Source organism: Phlebotomus papatasi, chromosome 1, assembly GCF_024763615.1.
Source record: "Phlebotomus papatasi isolate M1 chromosome 1, Ppap_2.1, whole genome shotgun sequence".
Classification (NCBI taxonomy): Eukaryota; Metazoa; Arthropoda; class Insecta; order Diptera; family Psychodidae; genus Phlebotomus; species Phlebotomus papatasi.
In genome coordinates this window covers 91460220-91486770 of record NC_077222.1, presented here as the reverse complement: position 1 = coordinate 91486770, position 26551 = coordinate 91460220, and the positions used below count along the sequence as shown (strand labels likewise).

General features: G+C 35.9%; 1 protein-coding gene and 1 long non-coding RNA gene across 7 annotated transcripts in view; one reads left to right on the top strand and one right to left on the bottom strand.

The window, feature by feature from the left end:
- Positions 1-26551, bottom strand: part of LOC129809717 (dystrophin, isoforms A/C/F/G/H) — a 462658-nt gene that overhangs the window by 83977 nt on the left and 352130 nt on the right. For all 6 annotated transcript variants that reach the window (XM_055859751.1, XM_055859755.1, XM_055859752.1 and 3 more), the window contains one exon: positions 16813-16963. In XM_055859751.1, the coding sequence (XP_055715726.1) occupies positions 16813-16963 (151 nt within the window). The remainder of the gene's footprint in view (positions 1-16812; positions 16964-26551) is intronic.
- LOC129809736 (uncharacterized) lies at positions 11879-13378 on the top strand. Its single transcript, XR_008752671.1, has 2 exons — positions 11879-12002; positions 12063-13378. It is a non-coding gene; the product is annotated as an uncharacterized LOC129809736 (long non-coding RNA).

Here is a 26551-nt window from a genome sequence, read left to right as displayed (position 1 = left end):
ACCATGATTATAATAGACATATTTATTACAAAGATTTCTAGGCTGATCGGATCTACAAAACATCTATTTTGTGCTAGTTTCATAATTAAATTTCGATGGGTGTTTTTCCTTAAATTAGATGCCCAAAGACTAAGGGATATAGATCTGCATGAGGCAGCAAGATTCCTTCTACTAGCCATAAATCAATGATACTTGCTAACAAATCCTATAAAACAAGTTTTTGTAGGAGTAGGATAGTATGAGTGAAAGATATAGGTCATATCAGTGATAAGAAGGTCGACTTATAGGGGGTTCAACCAAAAGCCCAAGTCGTTATCTTTAAGTGCTTCGCTTGTAGTTTACTGTTATAAAAAGTTATCCTAGATTTGGAGATCCTGCGAGAGCGGTAGTGGCTATCAATAACCGTTTAGCTTCTCAATCACATAAGGGTGCACAAACAGCCCTACGCAAATTTTCTAGTTCTTAGATTTTCGAAGTTATGACAAAATATCTCTTCGTTGAATGTAAATGGTAGTGATTTGTAAATATAGAAAAACTAGGTAATTATATTTTACACTACAACTTTCTTTATAGAGTTGGAGCAATAAAATTTCCGAGTTATTGGTGGCTTCTTAATATTTTCTTGCCATTCTGCAGAATCGATTTATTTGCTCAAGATATCACATGTCAAATAATGGTGATTACATTATATCGGAGAATCAGTGTCATGTTTATATAAAATATCACACAATTCGCTATATACCCCAGTAAATGTGGAGCACATGAACAAGAAGCCGTCACTGCATTAACTATTATTAAAGTCAAGGAGATTTTCAGCTATATCTTTGATTTTTTTCTTGCACTCTTCTGCCACTGCATAAAACCCGGATTCCCGCAAAAGAACCAAGGAAAAAAGAGGAAACCAAACTTTCTCATCCATCTGTGACAAACTACCCTTTCTAATGAAGTCGTCTCCAAATGTCTCTCAATGCGACACATTGAACTACTATGAATCTTTTCCCTATATTTCCTGCCACATTCTTTCGAACACGCAGAGCTTAACCAGCAATTCCATTTTAAATCCAAGATGATGAGCTTGCAAATGGGTTAAAATAGAAAGCCCAATGATGAAGAAATTCGCACATTACGTTCATTGAATAAGATTCCCTTCATTGAAACTTATTTAATCTCCCTAATTCCTTCCTCTCTATTTAAGGAAAAAAAATGGGTGTTAACCAGAAAAACACGTACACTGGAAAATGCATCCAGTGCACTTTACTGATAGAAATTGCGAGAGCGAAATTTCATTTTGACCCATTTGAATAAGACTTTTTCGATGATTCACTGAATTATTTGCTTTTGCGTATGGTGCAGAAATAAAAAAAAATTGCTCACAGCATTTTTTTTCTGCGACGAAAAATACAGAAAGTATGCTTTTAAAGATTGAGTACAAGACTGTGAAATTTTTTTTTATGAAATTTTCAATGAAAGATTTTTGAAGATAAAAATAATTTATGTTGAGTCATAAATTGAAATGTTTTTTGATAGTCTTCTTAACATTTTTATCACTCTACCAAATGTTCTTGTTGGCAGAATAAAACATTATAGAGCTATCACAATAAAATAATGCTACTACAGGTAAGAATTTTAATCCGCTTCTATTATTTAAAAAAATACTATCCGTTTTAACGAGTTAAAAGACGACTTTCTACCGTTAAACTATTAGGGACTATCAAATTTTATATAAAACGTAAATCAGACGATTGTGGGTAATTTATATTTTGCTTTGCGGAAATTTATGCAAAATTTGTGCACAAAGTGAAGCAAGGGAAACCTTGATAGAGCGTAGATTTTAATAATAATCGAGCCTTAATCATAAGTTGATCCTTGGACCATTAACATGCCCCTCATTTCCCTTCATGTTTGTTTGGGATTGCTCGAAAACGCGTCGTGTAATTTTAATTATTTTTGGAAATGTTTTAGAAATAACCCGGACGGACACATTTCATCCATATACGAAAATAGGGGACACTGGGGCAAAAAGTCACAAATCGAAAAATTCAAAATTCAATATCTTCCAAGGTAGAAAAGATAGCGGCTCAAATGTTTTTCTTTAGATAGCCTCCATAGACCTTCTTAAATGTCGTAAGTTTTTTAGAATTCGAACAAGGAATTTAGAAAAAAATATCGAAATTTTTAGCCCTATTTTTGAAATATTTTCCTTGCATAAGATAACAATTATTACCTACTTATTTTCCAAAATTAATGCACTGGTCAATATTTTCTAAATAATTTGGATTTTTTGAATACGAATCCGCTATCTATTTTAGAATTTCACAAAAGTTCTTTTCTCCAGAAATCCTTTTATTAAAAATGGCCACTTGGGGTAAAAAGTAACAAAAAAGCGTAGCAATTTCTGATGTCTCACGGCGAAAAGAAACGTCATTATCATGTCTCGCCGCTTGTTGTTTGCATTGGTTAAACGATTTTCAGTCTTTTGTGCTTTTTTCTAAAATAGCTTTCTAAAAAAGCGCTTTTCTCGTTTTCTCACTTTTCTCGCAGAGAAAACGGTGTTTTACAAGGGTGTAGATGAATAAATTTCCTATGAAAATATGTCCTCTAGGTATTTTTTCAAATTTACGGAAGCCTGTAATGAAGCGAATCAAAATATGATAATACCCAATATCTGGTACTATTTGCCCCAGCATTTTTGAGAATGGTCACAAAATTACCTTTTAGAAATCGGCTCGATAAACGTATTTCCTTACAAAATAGAGGAAAATTACTTTCACAAAGTTGTAGAGCGGTAAATTTCCTATAAAACTGCGCTAATTAGAAATTTTTGAAGCGCGCGAGTAGCTTGTAAAAAAATAAAATATCCGTTTTGTGACTTTTTGCCCCAGTCTCCCCTACCGTTGTATCATTTCTAATGCCAGTTTTTCAAAGTCAAAGGTTAAAAAGGCTCTAGAGAGCGTATTTCTCAACCGAATGGTATTATATTTGGGCACGCTGGATGGATCTTGGAATTCCTGACAAGTCTGAACCGGTTGCAATCGGTTGTGAACCGGTAATAAACGGATTCATAACCGATAAGTTCTTACCTAAAACAGATTTCTAAACATTATAAAATTATCAGTTAATGAAGTGATATACAATTTTGTGACTTTTCGAAATCCATTTTAGAAAAGAACTTAAGATTTTTGCAAGCTGTCCATGTGTATAACGTCCATAATACAAGCTTCAGTTCTAAGGCTTAGCCATAAGGCTTAACCTCTCTAATTTCTTATCAGTGGAAAATTTTGCCTTATTAAGGGCAATTAATCTATTTGAATCAAAAGAACAAATTAAATTGGTTGCTATTTGGGATTTTGAGACATTCGGAAAACTAGGCTAATCCTCTAGTCTGAAGACGGTCTAAGTGATGACTCCACCCTATAACTTTGGTCTATTAATTATTCATGATTTTCAAAGTCGTATGCGATTTTATGGCACTTTATTTTAGTTTTACGCGAGATACGCGAATGTTTCAGGAAATTAAACTTCTTTAAGATCCTTAAACTGATAAGTTTTCAACTGTAATTCTACAAATCGCATTAAAGAATTACTTGCAATCAAGCTTGCAATTGAATATTTGCTTTTATCGAAACGTCGTCGTTTAAAGACTACACTGACTGAGAAAAAAACGGTGGTGCGATTAACTTTTTTTCCTCATAACTTTAACACTTTTTAGGTGTAAAAATATATCAACATTTTTTAATGTTAATTTTACACCTTTTCAAGGGTAAAATTAACATGAAAAAGGGTAACTTGAACTCTTAATACACCTAAAAAGGGTAATATTTACACCGATTTCGGATAAATTAAACATTTCCGGAATGTTATTTTAACTTTTTCGGATTTCTCTCAGTGTAGTTTTTCTCTGGCCAAAAAGTATTAAAAAATAAACAATAATCTCTATAAAGCATTCCAAAATATTCCAAATATTGAGAAAAACTTGATGCAATTCTTTAGGGTTGATACATGTTACCTCTCTATAAAAGATGCAAAAAAAAACGACTAAGGTATAGAGAAATTTTCAATTTTGTCCACACTATCAAATAGTGAAAATCATTGATTTTCAATATTCTTTCTACTCGTTCGTGAACTTTGCTCGTGTAAAAATTTACGTTTAGCAATAAAGTTCTCATGGTGCCCATCCATGAGCCAAATGATTGCAATTTTTGCAATAAACGTAAACCATAACTTCCAAAAGACATTTTTATTATATTAGAAGAGACTGTGCGTGGTTTGGGAGCGGATATTGAAGTTATTATGTATATATCTTTCCTTGTAAATCTCTTCAAAGTACGATGTATGTGAGTAAAAAGAAGAATGGTTATTAATTTTGTGCTTTTGCACGACACCCCAAAATACACAAGAAGAAAAGATAAAAAATAATACATTATTTAAGATTCCCTTTTTATTTTTTTAAAGACATCGTCGACACTTTATCATTTAATAATTCTTCAAATACAATTTCCTCCCTCAACAAGCAAGATTTTCATGTGCCTGGGATTACATCTCTTCTCGTTTTATACTTCACTTAATAATATTGCATATAAGAAGATATATATGACACGGGGTTGGGGGCGTACAAGAGAATGTGAAGAGAATGATGTCGAAAATCTCACCAAACAGAAATCCATGTAGATTATCTCCACAAATAATATGGAATAGATGTGAAGAGGGGGTTGCAACGAGAGCTTTTTCATTTGCTATTTGCACTCCCAAATTACAAAACGCTGCACCATCCTTCCCCCTTCTTTTACAGCTTTAGTGTCCCCATCGTCTTTTTTGGTAAAGCATATTTTATTATGAGGAACATAAAGTGGGAGCTTTTATTGCTGAGGGACATATGAAAAGTTGAGCACGAGATCCCACATTATTTGCGAATTATGGCAAATTTTCTCACTCTCGAGACGTATATTTATTAAATGTAAGCAATTAAAAGGCGAAAATGAGATTTTCCGTTTTCAAATTTATCCCATCGTTTCACGAAAATTTTACAGGAAGTTACAATTGATGGGAGAAATTTTGAGACATGCTTGAACTTGAAGAGACTCTTAGCACAATCCATGAATTTTAATCTTTTTATTTTATTAACTAGGACTACACATCTATTGAGACAGTTTAGACGGGATTTTATAGGTTTCGGAATCTTGGCTTTTCGAGATTTTGGCTTTCAGGATTTTGTCATTTGGGATTGTGGCTTTCAGGATTTTTACCATGCGGGATTTTGGCTTTCGGAATTTTAACTTTCAGGATTTTGGCTTTTCGAGATTTTGGCATTTAGAATTTTGGTTTTCGGGATTTTAGCTTTCGGAATTTTGACTTTCAGGATTTTGGCTTTTCGGGATTTTGATCCATTCGAGATTTTGGCCTATTCGGGAATTTTTCCAATTTGGAATTTCGGCCAATTGGGGATTTTGGTCTTTCGGGATTTCAGCCCGTTCGAAATTTTGACCCATTCGTAATTTTGACTTTCGGAATTTTGACGTTTGGGGATTTTGGCTTTTCGAGATTTTGGAATTCAGAATTTTGGCTCTCGGGATTTTAGCTTTCGGAATTATAACTTTCAGAATTTTGGCTTTTCGAGATTTTGATTCATTCGACATTTTGGCCTATTTGGGAATTTTTCCAATTTGGAATTTTAGCCAATTGGGGATTTTGGTCTTTCGGGATTTCAGCCCGTTCGAAATTTTGACCCATTCGGGATTTTGAATTTCGGAATTTTGACTTTTGGGGATTTTGGCTTTTCGGGATTTTGGCATATAGAATTTTGGTTCTCGGGATTTTAGCTTGTGGAATTTTGACTTTCAGAATTTTGGCTTTTCGGGATTTTGGTTTTCGAAATTTTGACTTTCAGGATTTTCGCTTTATGGGATTTTGATCCATTCGAGATTTTGGTCTATTCGGGTATTTTTCCAATTTGGAATTTTGGTCAATTGAGGATTTTGGTCTTTCGGGATTTCAGCCCGTTCGAAATTTTGACCCATTCGGGATTTTGACTTTTGAGGATTTTGACTTTTGGGGATATTGGCTTTTCGGGATTTTGGCATATAGAATTTTGGTTCTCGGGATCCTGGCTTTCGAAAATTTGACTTTCAGAATTTTCACTTTTTGGGATTTTGATCCATTTGAGATTTTGGTCTATTCGTGATTTTTTTCCAATTTGGAATTTTAGCCAATTGGAGATTTCGGTCTTTCGGGATTTCAGCCCGTTCGAAATTTTGACCCATTCGGGATTTTGACTTTCGGAATTTTGACTTTTGGGGATTTTGGCTTTTCAAGACTTTGACCCATTCAAGATTTTGACTTTCGGGATTTTGGCCCATTTGGGATTTTGAGTTTTTGGGGCTTTGGCTTTCGATATTCTGGCTTTCGGGATTTTGGATTTTGGGATTTTAGCTTTCAGGATTTTGACCGAGACTTGATACATCTATCTTTGGTAAGAATAACTATAAATCATTGTTTTGATCAAAGTCTTGAAACACGCAAGCTCAGATTAAAAAGATTCTCCGTTAATATAGTATACAAAAAAGTTATCGGCTTTTAGAATATTTTATTTATTTATTTTATGTGTTTCGTTCTAATATTTTTGTATTTTCGAATACTCGAAATATGCATTTTAGTAAGGGTACGATGTTGATCATCACAAACTATTTAGTCGATGGTATTTTTAATTCAAAATAAAATTATCCCACTGAAATTAAATCCGGTTCTCTAACTTCTTTTAAAAAATTCTAAGCAATATATATATATTTTTTTAAATTTGAGCGCTAACAAGCATAGTTTCCCCAAGAGGAAAGACATTCGAAGATCAGTCGCGAAAGTCAGACAAAGGACATGTTTACTTCTCGTTTCTTCCGCATGGTGGCTAAAGTATTGCTTGTTCGAATTTCAAACAAGAAATACTTTAGCTCTACTATTAAGCAAGGGTTCAACAGCGGCATTTTCTTAATACTCAATGCTACATAATAACAATGCATAATAACAAAACTAATAATGCTAAGAGGAGAAATCAAATAAAATGGCATAGAAAATCATAAGATTTTTATGGATTTCATACAAAGGATAGGCATCCCATCTTCTTTTCCTTCTCAGATATTCATTTAAAAAGATTACCTTATTACTTTTTTAAACTTAAATTTGTGGTAATGAAAGACTCCTTTCTGCAAACTTAATAACATTTCGATTTAAAAAAGAACGTTAATTACATTCAGCAAAGACACGTTGAGTTGAAAGAGATTATAATAGATAGTAAATCGATTGTAATTTCGAAAATTCACAGATCATTCTATTATGCTCCTACTGGATTTCAGTTCCTCATTTTTAATTAAAATTATTTCATTATCGATAACTTCATATGTTTACTATAACTTTTATTGAAGTTATAGTTACTCTTGGATTTATTTTAAGCAGAGACACTAAACAAAATCCCATAAGCATTAGTGTCTCGGCTAAATTCAAGTACATATAAAGTCTCAAAAAAAAATTAATTATCCTTTTTATTACATGTGTAATTATTAAAAAAAAGAGTATAATTTTCCCTCATATGAGCTTATTTTGTGAAACAAGTCCTAATTTTCCGTGAGGACATGGAAACACCATGCCTCAATAAATCTCTTCACGTGTGTTTAGTGGTACTTTTAAGAGGTCTCAAGAGTGCTTTTGCCCTTCAAAATCCTCCCATGCGTGTTACATAAAATTTGTTATTACAACTTATTATATTACATTCTGGATGATGTATTAAAATAATAATGCGATAGACATGAAACAGAGTGTCGAAAGGGGTGAATTCTCTCAAGCCTTCATTTGCAAATTTAACTTAAGATCAAATAAATTTACCAACAAAAGGGTTATATACGCATATAGATTTAAACAGGAGAATCCTCACCATCCTTAAATCACGTCGTTATCACCCGACAAATCTCATTTGACAATGTCAAAGCTTGCGTTCAACATGTCGTATCCATAAAATGTATGGATATATAATATCTACTATAGGATATTTTTTTTACCACCCAAAAACCCCCTTTAGGAACAATAGGGAGGTGAATTCCACAGGGAAAATTTTTCAGCATTTCCCACTCGAGTCTTTCGTTGGAATTTGCAAAATTTCCACTTACTTAACATTTAACAAGGATCACAAGTTAAGCACAAGACAAAAATTTCAACTATTCTCTTACACAGAATGATGTATGAACTATCTCTATATTTTAGCCTTTTTTGCATTGAATATTTTTTAATGTAATTTTTGTTTTGAAAAAGAATTTACAACAGGGAATTTTAACAATGTTCAAATCTGAGCTTTAAAGTTTTCTTATTGTACGTGTCGTGTGCATCGTATTTGAAATTTGAAAACCCCTTGAGAATTGTTCTTAGTAAAATGCCCAAATGTATGCAATTCCGAACAAATTCAAATGTATTCCCAATGAACTGAATATTGTCGATGGAAGGAAATTCTTCTCATTCTTACAGCTTTGAAAACTTTGTTATGCATAGAGAACTATTTGGTAAAGTTTATTGAAAAGAATTTGTTGTGTATTGTTACGGGATTTACCTGAGAAATAGAAGAATATTTAGTAAAATCCAATCCCAGAATTGTCGCCAAATCCCGTGGTGCACGCGTAGTAGAAAAACTACACTTTTTGGGTTCAACAGATATATTTAATTCACTTTAATAAAAATTTTCACAGAGGTGGTTTTGACTTCAGGAAGGTCGGGTGGAAAAGTAACGGATAGAAAAATGAGGTTCCCTCATGGTCAGCGCCCGGTAGTCACGGTAGTCATTGTGCGCTGACTATGAGGGAAATTCTAGGTGGCGGGTGATTCAAATTTTGCCACCTAACACCTCCCCCCTTCAAGGAAAGCTAGTCTTTACCCTTGAAGCGATCGCTAATGCGATATGGCCTTGCCCTCAAACGGCGATACATCGGTGTGTGTTCGGGTCTCGGGAGTTCTGGAGAATCAGCGGGGGTTAGCTCATCCTCTTGAGCAACTTCTTGTCCCGGATTAGCCGAGACACCACTAGACGAATCAAGTGTGTCGCTATCGTCTTGTGTGTCCGAACTAATAGTGACAGCTGATCGTGGTGAAGAGTGTCGTGAGTTCGTCGTGATTGGAGCAGGGCGTGGTGGAGTCACCTCGGATGAGGTTTCATCACGAGAACCTCCAGGCACTGGAGATTTGACTGGTGTTTGTGGTGACTTCACAGGCGATTTTGTGGGAGATGAGCGATCCAACGTCTCCGTGACGCAAGATCGAGTTGGCACAGGAGCAAGTGGTGGAGATGGTGATGAGTGATTGAACAGAGGCACAGCAGCAGAAGATTGGTCAGAGGAATTCCCGGGCTCTACAAAACGGTGCTTTAATTGATTTGTGTGAGATCTGACGAGAAGTCCATTGGTTAGGCGAACATTGTAAGTAACAGATCCTCGCCTTTCAATGATTTTTCCGGGAGTCCACTTCCACTTTCCTCCTTGTGCGTATGTCTTGGCGTATACCCCCTCCCCCTTCCGGAAGGAGCGTTGTTTTGTTCCGTGACGTTTGTTGTAATCACTCTCCATTTGCTCATTGCGCTGCAGGGGCTCCACTGGACGATGTTTGAGGAGATCAAAGATTGTGCGAACTTTCCGTCCAAACATAACCTCAGATGGAGACATTCCTGATGGTGCATACTCGTTAGGAGTTACACGGTAATTGGCCAAGAATCTCTGAAGAGCAATGTCGATTTTCTGCGATGCCTGTTTCTCCAGAGAGCGCTTCAAAGTATCGACCAAGCGCTCACATTGCCCATTAGACGATGGAGAATATGGACAAGTGCGAAGGTGCTGAATTCCATTGACGCGACAGTATTCCTGGAACTCTCCGCTGACAAACTGAGTCCCATTGTCACTGACGATGACCTCAGGAAGTCCGAGACGCGCAAAAACTTCCGATAGTTTCTGGAGGGTCAGTGAGGTCGTCATGGAAGAGGTATGAAATACCTCAGGCCACTTGGTATAGGCATCGATGATGAGCAGAAAATACTCTCCCTTGTACTTGGCATAGTCGATATGGATCCTTTGCCATGGCCGGGTAGCCAGTGGCCATGATGCGAGATCGGTCTTTACAGGGGACCGGGATGCAGTGGCACAGTCGGAGCAATGGCGCACTTTCTCCTCAATATCCTCATCAATTCCTGGCCAAAACACGTAGCTGCGTGCCAGGGCTTTCATGCGTGACATTCCCGGATGGGCTTCATGTAGCTGTGTGAGGATTTTGCTCCGAAACTGTTCAGGTACCACTACCCTGTCCCTGTAAAAGACACAATCATGGATTAATGACAAAGCATCACGGATCTTATAATAGCGAGAGACTTCCCTGTTTTTCACGGCTTTTTGGGAAGAAGGCCAGCCACCTTTCACGTACGCAGCAACTTCCTGGAGAACACTTGATGATTTGGTCGCGCTCTGGATCATCCGGAAATTCACTGGTAATGGAGATGTTGCATCTGTTAAAACCATCTCGTCAAATGATTCTTCGAGTTGAATTCCAGCGATGATTACGTCATCATCAGAATGTTTGTGGTTAGAAATCAGTCTGGATAGTACGTCTGCGTGACCGAAACTTGTGGTGGATGTGTATTTGATCGTGAAATCGTACCCCAATAGTATGAGTGCCCAGCGTTGGAGTCGGTTAGCCGTGTGAATTGGAATACCCTTTTTGCTGCCGAAAATAGACACTAAAGGTTTGTGATCTGTCAATAGTGTGAAGTTCCGGCCGTAAATAAAACGATGGAATTTCTTTACAGCGAAAATAATTCCAAGTGCTTCCTTCTCGATCTGGCTATATCGCGTCTCTGTGTCTGTTAGTCGTCTAGAGGCGTGATAGAATGCCTTCATGCTGCCATCAGGAAACTGGTGATAAGCCACGCACCCCAGTGCATGAGATGATGCGTCAGAGGCAACTATAATGGGCAAACTTGGGTCGTAGTGCGTAAGCAACAGATCAGAGGTAAGTATCTCCTTGAAACGGCGAAAAACTTCTTCACACTGTGGTGTCCATTTCCATTTGACCCCCTTCTTGAGCAAATTGTCCAAAGGAGTTCGTAAATCACTCATGTTCTTCACGAATTTTCCCCAGAACTGGATAGCTCCAAGGAAACTCCTCAGCTCAGTGACGTTTGTGGGAGCGGGCATTCGCTTAATAGCCAGTGTCTTGTCGGGATCTGGTCGCTGGCCATCTTTGTCTGTAATTACGCTCAAAAATTTGATGGAATTGACAAAGAACTTACATTTCTCGAGCTTGACGTGGAAATTAAAATCCTTCAGTCTCTGAAAGACTTTCTTCAGCGTTGAGAAATGGGCCTCCGGAGTTGCGCTAGCGACACAGATATCGTCGAAGTAGCATATCACGTCCGGAATTCCTTGAAGCATGCGCTCCACGACTTCCTGGAAAATTCCTGGAGCACTCCTGATGCCAGGTGGTAGCCGATTGAATCGGAAAAGTCCCCGAGGAGTATGAATGGTGAGTAATTTGCTCGATTCTTCATCCATGGGTACTTGTAGATATGCATCCGACAAGTCTATATGGCTAAAGACACTCTTGTTGGACATGCGGCTGAACAAACTATCTGGATCCGGAATTGGATAGTTATTCATCTCGATGGACTCATTGAGACCAGTAGAGTAGTCTCCACAAATACGTATGCTGCCATTCGCTTTGCGTGCCACGACGATGGGTGCGGCCCAAGGGGAGTATTCCACTGGAGTGATGATTCCAGATCCCTGCAATCTTTGCAGTTCTTCGTCGAGAGTTGGCAGCAGATGGAAGGCAACAGGGCGTTTTGGCCGGAAGATAGGCACGGCCTCGGGTTTTAGATGGATTGTCGCTGTGACACGAGTGCATTTCCCAATTTCCGTTCCAAAAACGTCTGGGAAAGCTTCCTGGATCTCCTTGACAGCCTTCGTGGTGTCAATTTCTTCTTGAATTGCATAACAGTAGGCGCTAGGCGCTACATCCCACAATCCGAGATCACTAATCCATTCTATCCCGAACAGGTTTGTCTTGGCATTGTCGGATACCAAACATCGACCTCGAGCTTGCTTTCCATGGAGCACAATGTCACATTGGAACTCACCAATGATGGGAATCCTACGTGATTGAGCATCTTTGACATGAACAGATGGTTCTGAGAGGTTAGGTTTTCCAAGAACCTCCCAAGTACTCCTGGATACCACCGAGACATCCGCAGCGCAGTCCAATTGGAAATCCACTGAGTGGCCGTTAATCTGCGGAGTCAAGAATTTTCTTCCTCTCGGATGAGCGGTGAAAACTGCATAGGTGTTTGCCGATGCCTTCTTCTTCTTCCTGAAGAACCTCTTCTTGGGCTTTCCAGCGGTTCCTCTGCTGTCTTCCTGACCCTTTTTAGGGGGACAGTAACCCGTTTTGTGACCGACAGTATCACAATCCTGGCATTTCGTATTTTTGTGGACGCAGTCCCGGATGAAATGCATTCCGCCACACAGGAAACACGGTCGAGGCGGGCGGTCAGACTGTGAAGAGGGTCGCGATGGCGTCTTCCGGATAGCACTGACGTTGGCAGGAGTGATACCAAGACGAGCATCCTTCTTCATATTGGAAATTCTCTGAGCTTCATCAATCAGGAACCCCAAATTGATTTTGTTTGAGGGCTCAGTTTCCAAGCGTGCCAGTAGCTGCTCCCGGACAAAGACATGCTTGTCACTTTGGATGCTGATGCAAAAGATCAATGCCTTAAAGTGATCAGGCGTGCATTCACCTAGCCGAAAATCTTCACAAAGACTGTTGATAGCAGCTCCGTGCGCTGCCCAATCCTCAGATTCCTTCATCACATGCTGTAGGCACTTCCGACGAAGACTGAAGAGAGACTCTCCCTTTCCAAACAACTTGGAAAGTCTCGAGATGTTGTCATCGAATGAGAGATCTGCTGGGTTTATCGGACGTAGGAGATTGGCATATCTGTAGTAAGCAGTATTGTCCAGTCGACGGAGAAGGAGTCTCACACGTCCTGCATCGTCGAGATTGCTTCCATCGCTCAGGAATGTTGACTTGTACCGGGAATACCACACGTCGAAGGTCATATTGTCCTCCGGAGAGAACGTAAATGCTGCTATGGAGCGAGCAAGGGCATCCATGGACACTTCAGGTATTGATGATGTGGCTTCCGGAACAATTGGCTTAACCTCTTTCAGCTTGGCATCTATGAGCTTCTCAATTGCGGTAAGAAACCCAGACAGAGGATCATTCCCAGCTTGAGCCATTCTCGATCGCCAGTTCTGTTGTGTATTGTTACGGGATTTACCTGAGAAATAGAAGAATATTTAGTAAAATCCAATCCCAGAATTGTCGCCAGTTCTGTTGTGTATTGTTACGGGATTTACCTGAGAAATAGAAGAATATTTAGTAAAATCCAATCCCAGAATTGTCGCCAAATCCCGTGGTGCACGCGTAGTAGAAAAACTACACTTTTTGGGTTCAACAGATATATTTAATTCACTTTAATAAAAATTTTCACAGAGGTGGTTTTGACTTCAGGAAGGTCGGGTGGAAAAGTAACGGATAGAAAAATGAGGTTCCCTCATGGTCAGCGCCCGGTAGTCACGGTAGTCATTGTGCGCTGACTATGAGGGAAATTCTAGGTGGCGGGTGATTCAAATTTTGCCACCTAACAGAATTAAACCACAAAAAGTTTTTCTGTGGGATTCCTGCATGAGAATGATCAGGAAGTGTGGTTGGAAAATTTAACTGAATCCTTTAGACACAAGAGTTTTCAGGAGATTTGATTCAAAAGCCAAACACAAGCCGAATTGTGGTGATGAACAAAGCATCGACAATTCCATCCTGTTAATTCCTATTTACGGGAATGTCCCTGTGATCCACCCAGGGTGAGAGAAAGGAAATTTATCTCTCAATTGCAATAAACTCATTGCTCTTCTCCAGTATCACAATTTCCCTCTACGTTTCCCTTCTCCATTTTGGGAAAGTTATGTGTGTTATTTGGAATTTAATGTACAAAGTGTTGTCGACATACAAGACATGGGTGAAAACATAACAAACCCCATCCTATCTCTTTCTCTCTCTTTTGGAAAATTGAGGTGCAATCTCGGTACTTTCACCCACATTTATAGGATGCTTTTCCGTGCCCACTACTAAGACCCCCTGGAAATATTATAAAATTTATATGCTCTTTCTCAGTGCGATATTCATAAGTACAAATTTTCATTTGTAAATTGCCAATAAAAATTTTGAAGTATGGAGATATTAATTAATAACTCTCTAAAAAGTGAAAAATTGTAAACATATAGAACGAAATTCATTTTTCAATGATCTTCCCTAGAGTTCCTGAATTATATCCTCACGGAAATTAAATTGTAGTACTGATAAAAATTATAGGATATCAGTCAAATGCTAAAGTCTTAACACAAAATATATGCATGTAGAAACGACACGGCCCATTCGATAATTGTTAACCCAGTCGACGGCCGAACCCACTACTCCTGATCCTTGAAGAAGAAAGAACAGGAAAAAGAAGTTTTGAAAGCGGAGAATGATCTTTACGCAATAGTAACGTCATTTTGGCTTTCACATTAGGTTTTTAGTTTGGTAAGACAAAAGTTTGTAGGGTAAAATGGTAAAATGTGAATAATTTGAGTAAAATTTGGAGTTCTAGGCAATGCGAAATTCTGCATAAATTAATTCAGAGTTTGAAAAACTCCCTTTAAATTTGATAAAAAAATTAAATAATCTACCAACTACTCTAAAATTAAATAAATTACTAAATTATTATACTAAATTATCAAATTTTGAACTTCCAAATTGGTTTGTCAGAAATAACAAATTTATATCCATAGCGAAACTGCCTTAAATTTAGGACATGTTGCATATGGGTCTCGGTCAAAATCCTAAAAAAAAACCAAATTCCCGAAAGGGCCAAAAACTCGAAAACTAAAACCCCAAAAGCCGAAATCTCGAATAGGCCAAAATCTTGAAAACACAAAATCCCGAATCCCAAAATCCTGAAAAGCCAAAATTCCAAAAGCTAAAACTATTTGGCTTTTGGCATTTTCGGTTTTCGGGTTTATGGCCTATTCAGGTTGGTGAGATTGATAAGAATCTCACCTACCTAGTTCCAACGTTTTAAGTTCGAAAAATTGTAATTTTTGGTTACTTTTTTTTTTTACAATTGCTGTTTGGAACTTTATAGAGTAGTTTTCATATTTCGGTCGCTCAGAATAAGAAACGAATAACTCTTAGTAGGCAAATTTTACATGACAGCGATTTGAAGCTGAGATTTTAAAAGCAGAGTATAGGATTTTTGAGATTTATAATCCCTATGACTTTGAAAATATTTATCTTTCAAGTATAATATTCACAGGGAAGGTAGACGGTATAAAGAGGTATCCAAAAAGCGAATAAAACAATTTTGTGTAAAAAAAATCGAGTGGTTCGACTTATATTCTGAGTCGTCGATATGTTTTCTCTAAATTATTTCTCATAAATTTTGAAAAAACCATTGACATTGGTTTGGGTGCTACATTCGACACCTAGACTATCAAATTCCGTTGTTCTTCTGGATATTTGCCAAGGATTTTTTTTGAAACATCTGAACAGTAGAACCTAAGCTCTCTTAGATGTTTGGACGTTGTACAATTTCTGGAAATTGAAAAGTATAAAATCTCTTTTTAATTCTGAGAACTAACAGAAGTGTCCGATAATGCAAGTTTTACGGAGTTTGGCACAGTTCTTCAAAATTAAATAACTCGTCGACGTATGACGTATAGCAACACTTTTTTCGCTTTTTTCTTTAAAATGAAGGTTATACAAAAAACCGTAGTCGTTATTTTGATTTCCTCTGAATTGGTTGAAATGCCATATAGCGAAAAAGTGTTTTGAAAAATATATATTTTTTACAATAGATAATCGAAATCCCATTATAAAACATTGATATGTAATTTAATTATGAAATCAAAAAGATTAAAACTTATTTTTGCAAATTTTATGTGTTACAAGTACAGCCCCATAATGTATTATTTATTTATAGGAACATGAATTAAATAAATAAATAATAATAAATAAATAATTTTGTTTTCATTTTGGCTGAAGATTTATTTTTTTGGCAAAGATTTATTTTATTTATTTATTTCGTATACGGATTTTGAGATAGAGCTTTTAAAAGCAAAAAAAATTACAGATAATAACTATTCAAGGAATTCAATGTTTGTGTGATAGCGGCCACCGTCGTCTTAGCGTTGGTAACCAATCTCCAGAGTAATAAAATTTTATTGCGCTATAATGATTTTTGAGTCTTTTCTTCTTTTTCCAGTGCATAAATAAATAATATAAATGAAGATTTATGCATTCACCAATCCAATTTAAATATTTTTAGAGCTACAAATATAAGATATTTTTTCAATAAGCCTGCAATAAATTATCTAAAAGCCCAAGTTGAGAAATAGATTTTTTCACTCTTCTTATCGACTTTCTAATAATTATTAAATATCTGTTTTCTCTCCTCGTACTATTAATGGAAATTTTGGTCACCACATTCAATAAATTCTCCAAAGTATTTTATCACTAGAGCAATTTTGCCTCAATATCTACCAAAAAGTACCAACACCAGAACTCTCCCTGAAGTATTTATGTGGCATCAATAAATAAGGCTAAAGCCCTTTTCATCACCCACAGAAAATAAAACCACATGGCAAAATGCATTTTCGAGGGCCAAACTGAAAATTATGAGAAAAATTTCCAACAAAGATTATTACTCACAAGTTGCTTCTGCAAACTGGCAGCATCACCACGAACTGGACCAAGTCCCAGAGTAGATAGTTCTGTATCTTTCCTAATCACCCACTCAGTCAGTTCTCTCAGGGATAGCAGAAGGGCATTCCAGTGCTCAGCATTGGATTCTAAGCGATTTCTGAAACCAAAATGATAAAGTTTTAAAAAAAGAAATCTTTAAAAAAAAACAGTCAGAATTAGACTCATTGAGAAATCATCCCACAAATTAGCTTATCTTGTTGGTGAGAGTTTCGGGAAAAGCTTCCTCAACAACCACGATTTTCCTTCTTTTCTCCATGAGCAATCCGCCCACGTTTTATGTATATACATTTATGTAAATTGTATGTAAATTCAACAGAGTGCATCTTTTAGGGTTGTGCTAAACAGAAAGCAAGAAGTACATAAATACACAAAATAGACATCATTTCAGCAAATTGTATTCGCTATAGAGTTGAAAACGCTTAAAGTATACACGATAATGTAGATTGAACATAAGGATTAAAAGAAGTATAAGACGAATAGGTCAGCCAAGACACCAATCATTTTTTAGTCACCTTTTTAGGGAAGTGGGACACCTTTGAAAATGGGGCACCTTTGAAATTGGGATTTTTCTCCTATGTTTAAGTGGAACTGAGCCATATCATAATGCAATTTAGCTTCTCAATCTGTTTGTGCAGCTAAATTATATCACGAAAAGGCTCAATTTAATTTAAAAATAGGTGAAAAATTCCAATTTCAAAGGTGCCCCATTTTCAAATGTGCCCCACTCCCCCTATGTGAAGAATTTTAAATAATCTTGTAATTATAACATTTGTCTATGGCGGTTTTTTCTGGAATTGTAATATTCAGAGTACCGGCCTGGAAGATCCACGACTGATCAGCTCTTCAGTATTCGCCAAATACTGGAAAAGGGGCTCTGTGGAATCCCATGCGGGAGTTGGGCTGTCCTCCAAAGCTGATAAGCTTAGTGAGGATGACCATCTCTAATTCAATGTGCCAAGTGAAGGGGATAGGAAAGGAGTTGGGAAGCTTCAGAATGGATTCGGACTTAAGGCGAGGGGATGCTCTCTCCTCGACCCTCTTTAATCTCGCCCTGGAGTATGCGGTGAGGAAATCCGGGTATAAAATGAGAAGTCATGCATTTATTATAAGTCCTCGCAGATGTTGGGCTGTACGGATGACATCAGTATCATGGGCAGCTCCACACTTACGGATAAGGAGACATTCGGTGAAGTAACGGGTTCCGGTCAAAATTCCGAACGCCGAAATCCCGAAAGCCAAAATCCCGAATGGGCCAAAATCCCGAAAGCCATAATCCCGAAAGCCATAAACCCGAATTTTTAAAAGTGTCACAGCTACTCCCTCGATTATATATCTGCGCTTGCTGAAGGCAAACGGAAATCTTCTGTGTCTTAGGAAATTATTCTAAACATTTTCCTCCATATAAATTCATCCCTTTCAGGATTTTGGCTTTCGGGATTTTGGCTTTTTCGGGATTTTGGCTTTTTCGGGATTTTGGTTTTCGGGATTTTGGTTTTCGGGATTTTGGCTTTCGGGATTTTGGCTGACACCGGAAGTAACCGCAGCAGCTGAGAGGATGGGACTCAAGGTTTAGGAAGCAAAACGAAGTACATTCGTCATTTTGAACGACTGAAATATTGAAATTGTTAAGGACTTCAAATACCTCGGATCGGTACAGACAACGGGTAATAAAGTCAGAATAGAGGTAACACGAGAGACTCGCGGCGGGGACTAGAAGTTACTTTTCACTCTTGTCGATATTTCGATCAAGGAACGTTTTTCGAATTTTGTCAAAAGTGTTAGTAGGGGTTCCCTGTCGAAGAGGTGTTCATTCGACTCTATATAGATTTGCATAGAATAAATTCATTGTTTTATTATTTCATTGAATTAGATAGCTTTAGTAGTAGAATATCGATTTCTTTTGGTTAATACTTTCCTAAAAGTGAATTACGTAAAAGTACACACACTTGAAAGTTTAGTCAGTAAGGATTTGATACAAGTAACGAAATAAAAAACGATCCACATGATAAACATGGTCTTCCATTTTAGTAATTAGTTAATCCACCAACCAACTTAGACTCATTTAGGGGGTATTTAAAATAAATATTCTACATTTACAATGATTTATTGTAAAAATGTCATAAAGCCGAGAGATGGCTTAACGTCATTATAATCAAGAATGAGATTAAGATTTGTCTATGGGTCGGCTTAAATCTTTATCAGTTCCGCTGCATCCAGACCACTTATTTGGGCCCATTATGCACTACCCATTACTCCATTCTTATCTTAACCCCAAGGCTCTCCTACAGCTCCATATTTCGGCTTCTGTATGCCTGAGATACACATACAGTTCCGTTTCTATATTGCAGCAGACCAGCCTTGGTTGGATCAGTTGCAGTGAATGTGTATTTGTATCGACAGATCTCTTTATGCCGAACTCATTTCTGTACCAGCCTCTCTTGTTTAGGCGGTTCATTGTCAATGCATTAGGCATTACTTTTTCATCCATTCACTGGACTGATTCGATACGGCTGCTGAAAAATCTTCGAACCCGAGACCTAACAGTCACAGAGACACTACTCTACCAACTGATCCACTGAGGCTCCTAGATCATTATAATCAAAATAATAACGTCAGTTGGATCAGCAATTGTCTTAACTTCCTCATTACCTCATCAGCAGTTCTTCTATTGTATGTGTATTTCCATATTGTTAGAAGAAGTGCTAATAAGGTGATGAGGAAGTTACAACAATTGCTGATTAAACTGACGATAATTTGACTAAATTCCTATCAGTTTCCCACTAACTAAGCCATTTCTCAGCTTAAGCCGAAATCAGCTTAGAAAAAAACTGATGAAAATATAATCTGATCATAATTTTGATTATAATTACGTTAAGTTGTCTCCTGACTTTAGTCGTAAGTGTGTAAAGGGCATAAGTTTGCAAATCTTGCTTTTTTAAATCTTTTATGTGTAAATTAAATTAAATTTTTAGTATTATTCAGTGCTCTCTCGATTCATACCATTCATGCTAAATTAATTTAGAAAATTTTCCAATCCCCCTATTCAACTCTGATAGGAATGATTGAAGTGATACATTCCCATTGAGAGAAAACGTGAGCTTGTAGAGCTTTTCTTTTTCTTTAACATCACACAAGCTTTTATCTTCTATTTTTTTTATTCCTTAATATTTTCCCAACTTCCATCACTTTCCAACTTCTTATTGACGATCAACCACGAGAATTCTCTAAAGACCAAAAAAAGACGAAATCAGTCAAAGGAAGAAGCTTTTGGGGGTAAAAAAGCATTGCTTAAAGCGAAATTTCTCAGCGCATTTATCCCTTCAAACATTCCCTCAATAACATATCTACACATACAATTGGATAAAAGAGATATTGAGTAGCTAGTGGAGGAGATAAAATTGAGTGAAATAAATTGAAATCGGATAAGTTGGGGGTGTGAAAGTGATATTGAGGATGAAATCACATTTGAACATCGTCACATATAATCGTTGATTCAAAGAAAAAAAAAGGAGAAAAAAGAATGGCTATGCCAAATCCTCAACCAATACAATCTATCTATGTATATTTTATTCCTCATCCTATAAATATCCCATAAGGAGAGACATCAATAGGAGAAATTGTTCTATTCCAAATTAAGACAAAAACGACAGAAAAAGCAAAAAATGTGTCATGAGAACTTGTGGGAAAATCTGTGGAAAAAAAGTGGAAGGTAGAAGAATTTTAATGAGTCTCAATCCTTTTCCATGATTGTTCTTTCGCTCTCTCTTTCTTTCCTTTGCAAAAAAAAAAAGAATTTTCACCTTAAGAAGATTTAACCAGTACAATTCTCACCCATTTTCCTTTCCGGAAATACCATGGGCATTTTTATTCACTCAGGGATTTACTTCTTCAGACTCTGCACTCCATTTTTGCCTACACCAAAGCTTTTGGGGGCGGGGTTTGTGTGGAAAGGGAAATAGTAGAATTACAAAAAAAAATGAATGCAATTTCTGCTTAAATGAGATTTGCACCAATTAAAACAACTCCCCTCAAACATGCAATCATTGCATACAAAGTGGAGTTCAAAAATTGCATAGCATTTAAATCTGCTTCATTTGGGCTTTGGTAAAATTTTAATTTTCCTTCACACAGTTTTTTGTTTAACGTATATTGATGATACAAAAGTGCAATTTTTAAACAAAATTATAAGCTTTTAATCTTCGTTAAAACACTTATTAGAAGAAGCTTTGTAGATAAATTACAAAGCTTATTTAAGCGGTAATTGGCCGCTTAAATAAGCTCCGCTAGTGAATGATTTTAGACCACGCCCCTTTCCAAAGTTGTGATAATTATTAAAAAAAATACAATATTTTTTATATTGAATAAAGAGATATTACAATGTTATCCAAACAAATCACCATTGCAAATTCAATCTTAGGGAAAATATCTAGAATGTGAAGCCCATTTAAAATATAGACCACGCCCCTTTTAAGGGTTGATATAATATCGAATATATTGTGACGAATTTGCCTCTTAACTGGTTGGGGGTAGTGAATTATTCACGTCAGACGCCCTCTAGCTCCACAATTCAACCTTGAACACCCCCAACTACTCGTTTTGGGGTCACAATGCAAAATTGAAAATCGCTATTATGCAAATAAATTTCACTGAGCTAATTATTTACCTTTAAGTAGGAGGTCTAAACTTCACTATTTCATAAACATTTTGTTTAAATTTCACTTGTAAAGTGGCTTAAATCTAAAAAAAAACTCAGCACTGTTTGTGTTGACATCTGCAAAATTGACCACACTGAAGGTTTTGTTCACACTTTAAATTAAATAAAATTTCAAAAGTTTTATGTTTATCTGATACGTAAAGACCTTAATATTTCATATAGAACTTGAAAATAATAAGAAAACAAATTTTTATAGGATTTTTGATGTGTCCAGAAAATACCCATATTATGTCCCGAAATACCACCTTGTTCAGAAATACCACACGTTACCCTATAAGTAAATTAATAATTTTTATTTTAAACCTAAAACATCTAAAATTTTTGGATTTATTTTCTTAGTAGTAAATTCAGGGCAACTTGTCGCTCAAATACGTAAATAATAAAATATTATTAAAACATCTTTTGGTATCCGTAAACCATTCCAAGCGGTTATAAAACGGTAAAGAACCGGTTTTGAATAAATTATTGTTGTTATTTAAAGTAACGAATTTAATAAAATTTATACAATTATTTCAGACGATCTGTAAATAAGTTTAAATCGGTTATATTCATAAATCCGAATTCATGTATCCAAAGATGTCTACTGCACTTGATTCAACACTGCATGGGACTGATAATTCCTCCAAAAAATGCAATTAATTCTTTTATTGACAAAAGACTTCGTGTTTTTATTTAACTTATATAATTTCTTTATCATTTATCACTTTATCATTCCTTTTTGTATTTGGGTAGAACATGATAGGTAGTTCGAAACAATAACAGCCGTAATTTCTTTTGCTCGTTTACGTGGCTTGTATTCCAGCAAAAATGTAATATTTCTCATTAAAATGTTGACAAACTCTTCTAAATATATAAAGACAGTGCGAATAATGCAACATTAAATTATTGTAATTTAATATTTGTGTGAGAAAAAGTAAGAAAAAATCGAATAAATCCCTGCTTATCTGTCATTAATTCAAAACAAAACAAGCAACGTGGCGCACAAAATTTATTCAATAAAATTTATGAAATAAAAGCTTTTAGAGATCGGGATAAGAGTTTAATTGATTAATTTAGTCAAATAAAGTCGCTTATTCTCGCTAGAGTAATTGAAATTGATATAATGCATTTTTGAAAATTGTGGTAACTTCCCAAGATCTCCATATTTTGGAAGTTACGGCTTTATAAACGATGGAAGTTACGATAAAATTTTATTGCGCTTCGTCGGACATATATCTCAATATCTCAGCTCTTAAATCATTTTATAAAGATTTTCTCGAGTTAACTTTTCATATTAGTGCCACTTTTATTATTTTGACTCAAAGTTATCGCATTCGGGGCTCATTTTTAAGAAAAATAAAGCTGAAATGAAAATATCGTCTCCTGAAAAGTTGTCAAAAGGAAGATACGACAAATGCTGATTTAACTGACGTATTATTATTGGTTCCGATCAGTATTAACCTTTCGAAGAGACAAAGCCACTCCAAATCCAAAGCCAAGTCAAATCTATTCGAAAATCTACCGGAAGCCTAAGGTGATAGTTCACGTACTCGCCGCTTTGGCACTGATTGTTTTGCCACTTCGAATTCCGCCGGTATTCTTGATACTTCAAATGTCAACAACAATGTGTAAACAAGTGTGTAAACGTTTGCTGTAAAAAGTGAATTTTCGTGCATCTTTGTGGAATATTAAAATAGAAGATCGTTTGAATCGCAATTTAATTAAAATAAATGTAAGGTAAGTGTACGAAATTCCGGCCAGCTTGCACTTTCGGCCATATTTTTTGTTCCTCGAATTTCCATGAATTTTTAGTTTTTTGCACACTCTAGAAATTATACAATGCAAAAAAATAACAAAAAATATCGCTCCGACGAGTATGATGATCTGAAAAAGACATTGAAAGAATTCTGGAAGGATAAGGTACTATGAGAATGAAGGTGGCCGAAATAGGCTACCAATGTTAAGAATGATTTTAGAGAAAATAAAAATGATAAACTGTCTGCAAGGTTCCAAGCAACACTCCTTATAAAAGAGTAACAAAAATACTCAATTTTCATTTAAAAATATTACATTTCAAATTTGAGACTTTGTCGCTTGCATGCAACTATGCCGAAATTTGGCACATTTACCCTAAATTTGATGAATTTGCTCACTTTTGTGTAAAGTCATTTTAAATGTTTGAACGGTTTGAACTTTCAACGGATTTTTAGGTAAATTCTCTTTAATATACCTTCGAATCGGTACAGAAAAACTTCAACCGGAGAGAACTCTTAAATCGGTAAGATTATTACTGAACAAGAGGATTAATTGTAGAGCTTGTACTTCTTCGTGTTTTTTTTCGGTTTTGCCTATTTAAAACACTGAGTAAATGGAGTAAATCTTAAAGTTCAAATTTATATTCCGATCAAAAATACCCCATAGCTCTCAAACTTTATCAAAATTCTGGTTGAAATAAATAAACTTTATGTTTCATTTAACAACTTAAATCGTAATGCGATTGCCATGTTCTTAGGTAATTGATATCAAATGGTGCTCAAAAGTAAGAAAATTATTTTAGAAGCTCTCCCATTGCAGACTTTAGTGGAAAATCTAGGAAAACGCGAAAGAGTATTCGGGGAAAGCCTGTAAAATTTAATTGATCAAAAGTCCCTTAAAATTTCACTTAAAATTCCATCTGGTTATATCGATCGGAAAATATTGAAAAACTTTAGCCCATAAATTATCCAACTTTCTGACACGACTTTTCTCGCAGTGTTTATGAAAATGGTATATATAGTTTTTGAGGAAGGACGGGAGGTATGTGGAGATGGAACTGGACCGGCCTCTCTTTGCACAAAAATTTTTATCCATATCAAATACATTGTGGAAAATATCCCAACACAAATAAAGCGTGGATTATGAAGATTAACAGGAAATGTAAACAAATCACCTTTTTGACGGGATTTCCAGTAAATGGGAGAGTTGGGGAAGCTTTTTGAACTTGCTGTACTTTACCGAGGGTTGGTTGATAAACAAACACTCTCTCACCCTGACAATTTTCACCCATTCCACAAATGATTTTTTCTGCATGGTCGTGCGGTATGTAAAACACTGCCCTAATTCCTGTCATAATTCATAATTTTTTTTCCACGGGGTTTTCCCTCAAACCCTTCGGATGAGGTGTATGGGTATAGGCGGGATGAGATGCTGAAATGAGGGTTGAAAGTGGTTTTTGGATGCGTGAGTGGAAAAGGTGAAAATTCTCCAAAATGTTGCAAATGAAATAAATTCGCGGGAAAACCCCATGAAAATCTGTTAGTGTGGCTTTTGAGCTTTTCACCACACAGTTGTTTTGCGAAAGTTTCGCTGACCAACACAAAAAAAAATAAACGAGTTTTTCCATTAAACCCAAAACATATTTTTGCATATAAAATATTTCATTGATGGTTTGATGGTTTTCCTTTTGGAGAAAATAAAGGAAAAGTTTGAGAATATACCTGAAGCTTTTTAACTTGATATGGGTTCATCTTAAAAATTAATTTGGTTTTTTTCTCTTGACTTCTTGACCAACTTTTCCTACGACGAAACCTCTACAAAAAGTGTGAAAGAATAAGGAAAAGTTTTAGCAAATAATTACATAGTATAAACCTGCATTTTACAGCAAGATGCTGCAATTTTTCTCTTAGAACACAAACTTTTGTCAAACAATCAACATGAAAAATTAATTTTGACACTTTGCCGAGTGTTTTCCTCAACAATAACCTCATTTCCTCTCCCCTTGCAGTAACTTAGAGTATTTGGTGGGAAAATCAGGGTTAAATTTTGACGCTGTTGGATGTCAGAACTTAAATGTTTGAAAGCTGTCTGATGTTCGCATAAATTTCACCAAAAATAAAAACTCAACGAAAAAAATATTGAAATAGTTTAGATATCACATCTTCCTCTCTAAAGGGACTCGTAGAATATCTCTCCAGAATTCACCCACAAAACTCTCATGTACACCGCTTGAATTAATTAGCATATTACAAAATTTACATGATTAATCATCATCATGTAAAATAGTTCGTTAGGGATGAATTGAGATTCCCACACTCCCTCTAGACATCTTGTAAATTTCTGGGGTTTTGGCGAAATGATTTATACGAAAGATTATCGTCTCCTTAACATTCTGGCTGCAAGCTAATTTATTAATAAATACACATTTGATGACAAGCCTACATCAATAATTTATCTCTTACCACAAATTTATAACAATTCATCATCCAACGAACAATATTTGATTGCAGTTGATACAAAAATTATGTCCACAATTTATAAAAAAAAAACAATCTTGGACTTTAGAAAAATGGACACAGTTTACTTAGTGTTTTAGTGCATTTTATGAAGATCTTCCAGGCGATCACAGCCTAAGTTTCCCCAAGTTAACAGATGTTCGAAAATCAGTTTCGAAAACCAAAGAAAAAAAGGCAAAAAACAAACGAGCAGTAAAAAATTCTAAATGGGCAGTAAAAAATTAAAAATGAGCAGTAAAATATCTAATTATGGTCAGTAAAAAACTTAAATCTTTACAAAAATGGGCCTAATTTATATATTTAACATTTAAAATTGTTGCAGATAGAATGAAAAGCCCTTTATTTTCCCTTTGCCAAAATTTGGACGATAATTTCACTGTTTCAAATTTTTTTGTTACTGATCAATTTTAACTTTTTACTGCTCATTTATTCAATGCCGAAAAAAAATTAATCCTGCTTTATCCGCGTTGTGAATAAAGTGTTTGCTGCTAAGATTTCAAAGTGTTTCGAGTGTCAATATGCCATGAGTCTTTTCAATTTATTGTGGGGAAAATTATAGAAAGAAGGCACGTATATTCCTTTCCCATGACTACTGTCAAGTGCGCTAATCCGGGCGCTTCGCTATGTGGATCGTTATGACTACGCTAACTAGAAAAAATCCACTTAAAATAATATTTTTAATTTGATTTCCGTAATATAGTCACTACAGTAACATAATATA